The sequence below is a fragment of the Lycium ferocissimum genome, chromosome 2, assembly GCF_029784015.1.
Source record: "Lycium ferocissimum isolate CSIRO_LF1 chromosome 2, AGI_CSIRO_Lferr_CH_V1, whole genome shotgun sequence".
In the NCBI taxonomy this organism is placed as follows: Eukaryota; Viridiplantae; Streptophyta; class Magnoliopsida; order Solanales; family Solanaceae; genus Lycium; species Lycium ferocissimum.
The window spans coordinates 70,030,118-70,032,165 of record NC_081343.1 but is presented as its reverse complement, the minus strand read 5'-3'; the positions used below and the strand labels follow the sequence as shown (position 1 = coordinate 70,032,165).

Here is a 2,048-nt window from a genome sequence, read left to right as displayed (position 1 = left end):
ACACTTAAAAATATCTCTTAATGTATTGTGCCCAAAAACATAATCATGCTGTGCAACTATTCCATCCCCCACCCTTCGCCTAATCAATTCATATCAAATTTGTTAATTAAGTTGATGGTAATAAGCATTTGAAATGAAACTGGGGAATCATTAAGCAAATATGAAGTGCTTTCTGAAAAAAAAAAAGGTAGGAGGAAAAGTGACAAAAACATTGATGGAGTAAAAAAGAGAGGGTGTTAAACCATAAAAAAGAGAAGGCTTTACTTCATTTGAAAACAAAAACAGGTTCTCTTAACTATAAAAAGGCAAAATACATAGTATGATTTAAGTAGATAGCTTTAATTTATAGCCAATCTTTTATAATATTGATAAGTTTATTAAATGAAGGCTAAAGATAGCTTGGATTCATTTCTTACTCAAATGCAGCCCCCCTTTATTTGGACTTTACGGATCGTCTATATATTCAAGAACAAGGTGACAAAATCAGCACTGTGATAAAGAAAAAAAACATAACTAGTACTAGCAATAAACTGTACAATTCACTATCACAAGAAACAAATAGTTGGTTTTTTACAGTTTTAAACCCAAAATATTCTAATCTAATAAAGTGATTTTTTTTCTCACTATTCAGGATTCTCCCATACATAGTACTCTTTCAAATGCATCTCTTGGGAAAAAGCTGAAGCAAAACAATACTGTTGACATCAAAAATACAGTAAAATTTCAAGTTCGACCTCCGGAAATGAAGTTCTATTCAATATAAAGCACTATTACCAACTTTTTAATGCACAAATTTCAAAGACCGGATGCTTGAACATTTTTTCAAAAAGAGTTACCCACAATTAAAATTTTGACTACCTTGGGAAGGGATTCCAGTGAAAGAAACTCTGCCAAAGTCCAAATGACCAACTTGTTCATACAACTCTAGCCAAAATTCTTCGGCATCAAAACTAGCACTGATTACATTGTTGTCTTTTAGCACTTCTTCTCCAATTAATTCAATTCCCAATTTTGTCCTTTCTTTTTCTCTTTCTTCGTCTTCAACTTTAACTGATCTTGTTGAAATTCTTCCATCTGTACTGTCCGGTTCATACGTCACACAGTCACGGTAACTGTAACTTTTCTCCATTTCTTCCTTCTTCTTCATCTTCTTTTTCTGTTTTTCCAACTTTTTTTTACTACTTAATTTCTTTTTACCTTTAACCAAATATTTTCTTCCCATCATATACGGAATCTTGAGAAATGTAAGTGCTAAAATGTCTATTACAGCACAAGGACAACAACATAATGCCACGCAATCTGCTACGACTCCACCTGTACATGACTTGCAGGATTTTCCGGTGCACTCTATGGGGTCACCGTCGTCGTCATCGTCAACGGCTGCCACGTGGCGGTGGTTCTTCACGGCGGTTATTTTGGCGGTTCTTGAAGGGGTACTTTTATTACGTGCAACAACTACTGGAGATGCTGGGTATCCATCCATGCCTTTTTCTTGATGATCAACAATGACTTAAAAAATATATGTATACAAAAATAAAAACTTTGTAGAAATGTAGACATACGCACACATATATGTTTTTTTATGTATGACAGAATAGTATGTATAAAGAAATTAAAATGAGTGAACGGAGGATCAGTTTAGGGAATTTGGTATGGTGTGATTTTGGGAGCGTCTTTGACTCTTTAAAGGTTCTAAAAAATAGTGCTCCCTCGTCTCCATCTATTATATAGAGTAGGAATACACTCACAATTGACACCATTTTATTTTTACTCAAGTTTTATAGGAGTATATAATTACTCTTAAGGACTTTTTTTAACACAATGACCTCATTTTTACCTGGCATAGTAAATAGTTTGTCTTATTTTCAAGATTATAAATCTCATACCTTAAAAGGATTACTTGATGTGATTAGTGTTTCGTCCCCCATTCCCGTCCCACTTCCGTCCCGGTCCCCCTATCCCGATAAGTCCTTCCCCTGTGTCGTTCCATCCCATCCCGTTTGGACAGCTTTACTATATCTAGTGATCTAGAAAGCGGATTGAGAACC

General features: G+C 34.7%; 1 protein-coding gene across 1 annotated transcript; it reads right to left on the bottom strand.

The window, feature by feature from the left end:
- Positions 1-728: 728 nt before the first annotated feature.
- Positions 729-1,728, bottom strand: LOC132048390 (uncharacterized). Its single transcript, XM_059439295.1, has one exon. It carries the CDS (start codon positions 1,481-1,483, stop codon positions 833-835), a length of 651 nt encoding a protein of 216 aa, XP_059295278.1. The 5' UTR covers positions 1,484-1,728; the 3' UTR covers positions 729-832.
- Positions 1,729-2,048: the final 320 nt, after the last annotated feature.

Bases quoted from the DNA above. Each gene is read 5' to 3' on its own strand.
- LOC132048390 (XM_059439295.1), bottom strand. From the start codon at position 1,483: ATGGATGGATACCCAGCATCTCCAGTAGTTGTTGCACGTAATAAAAGT.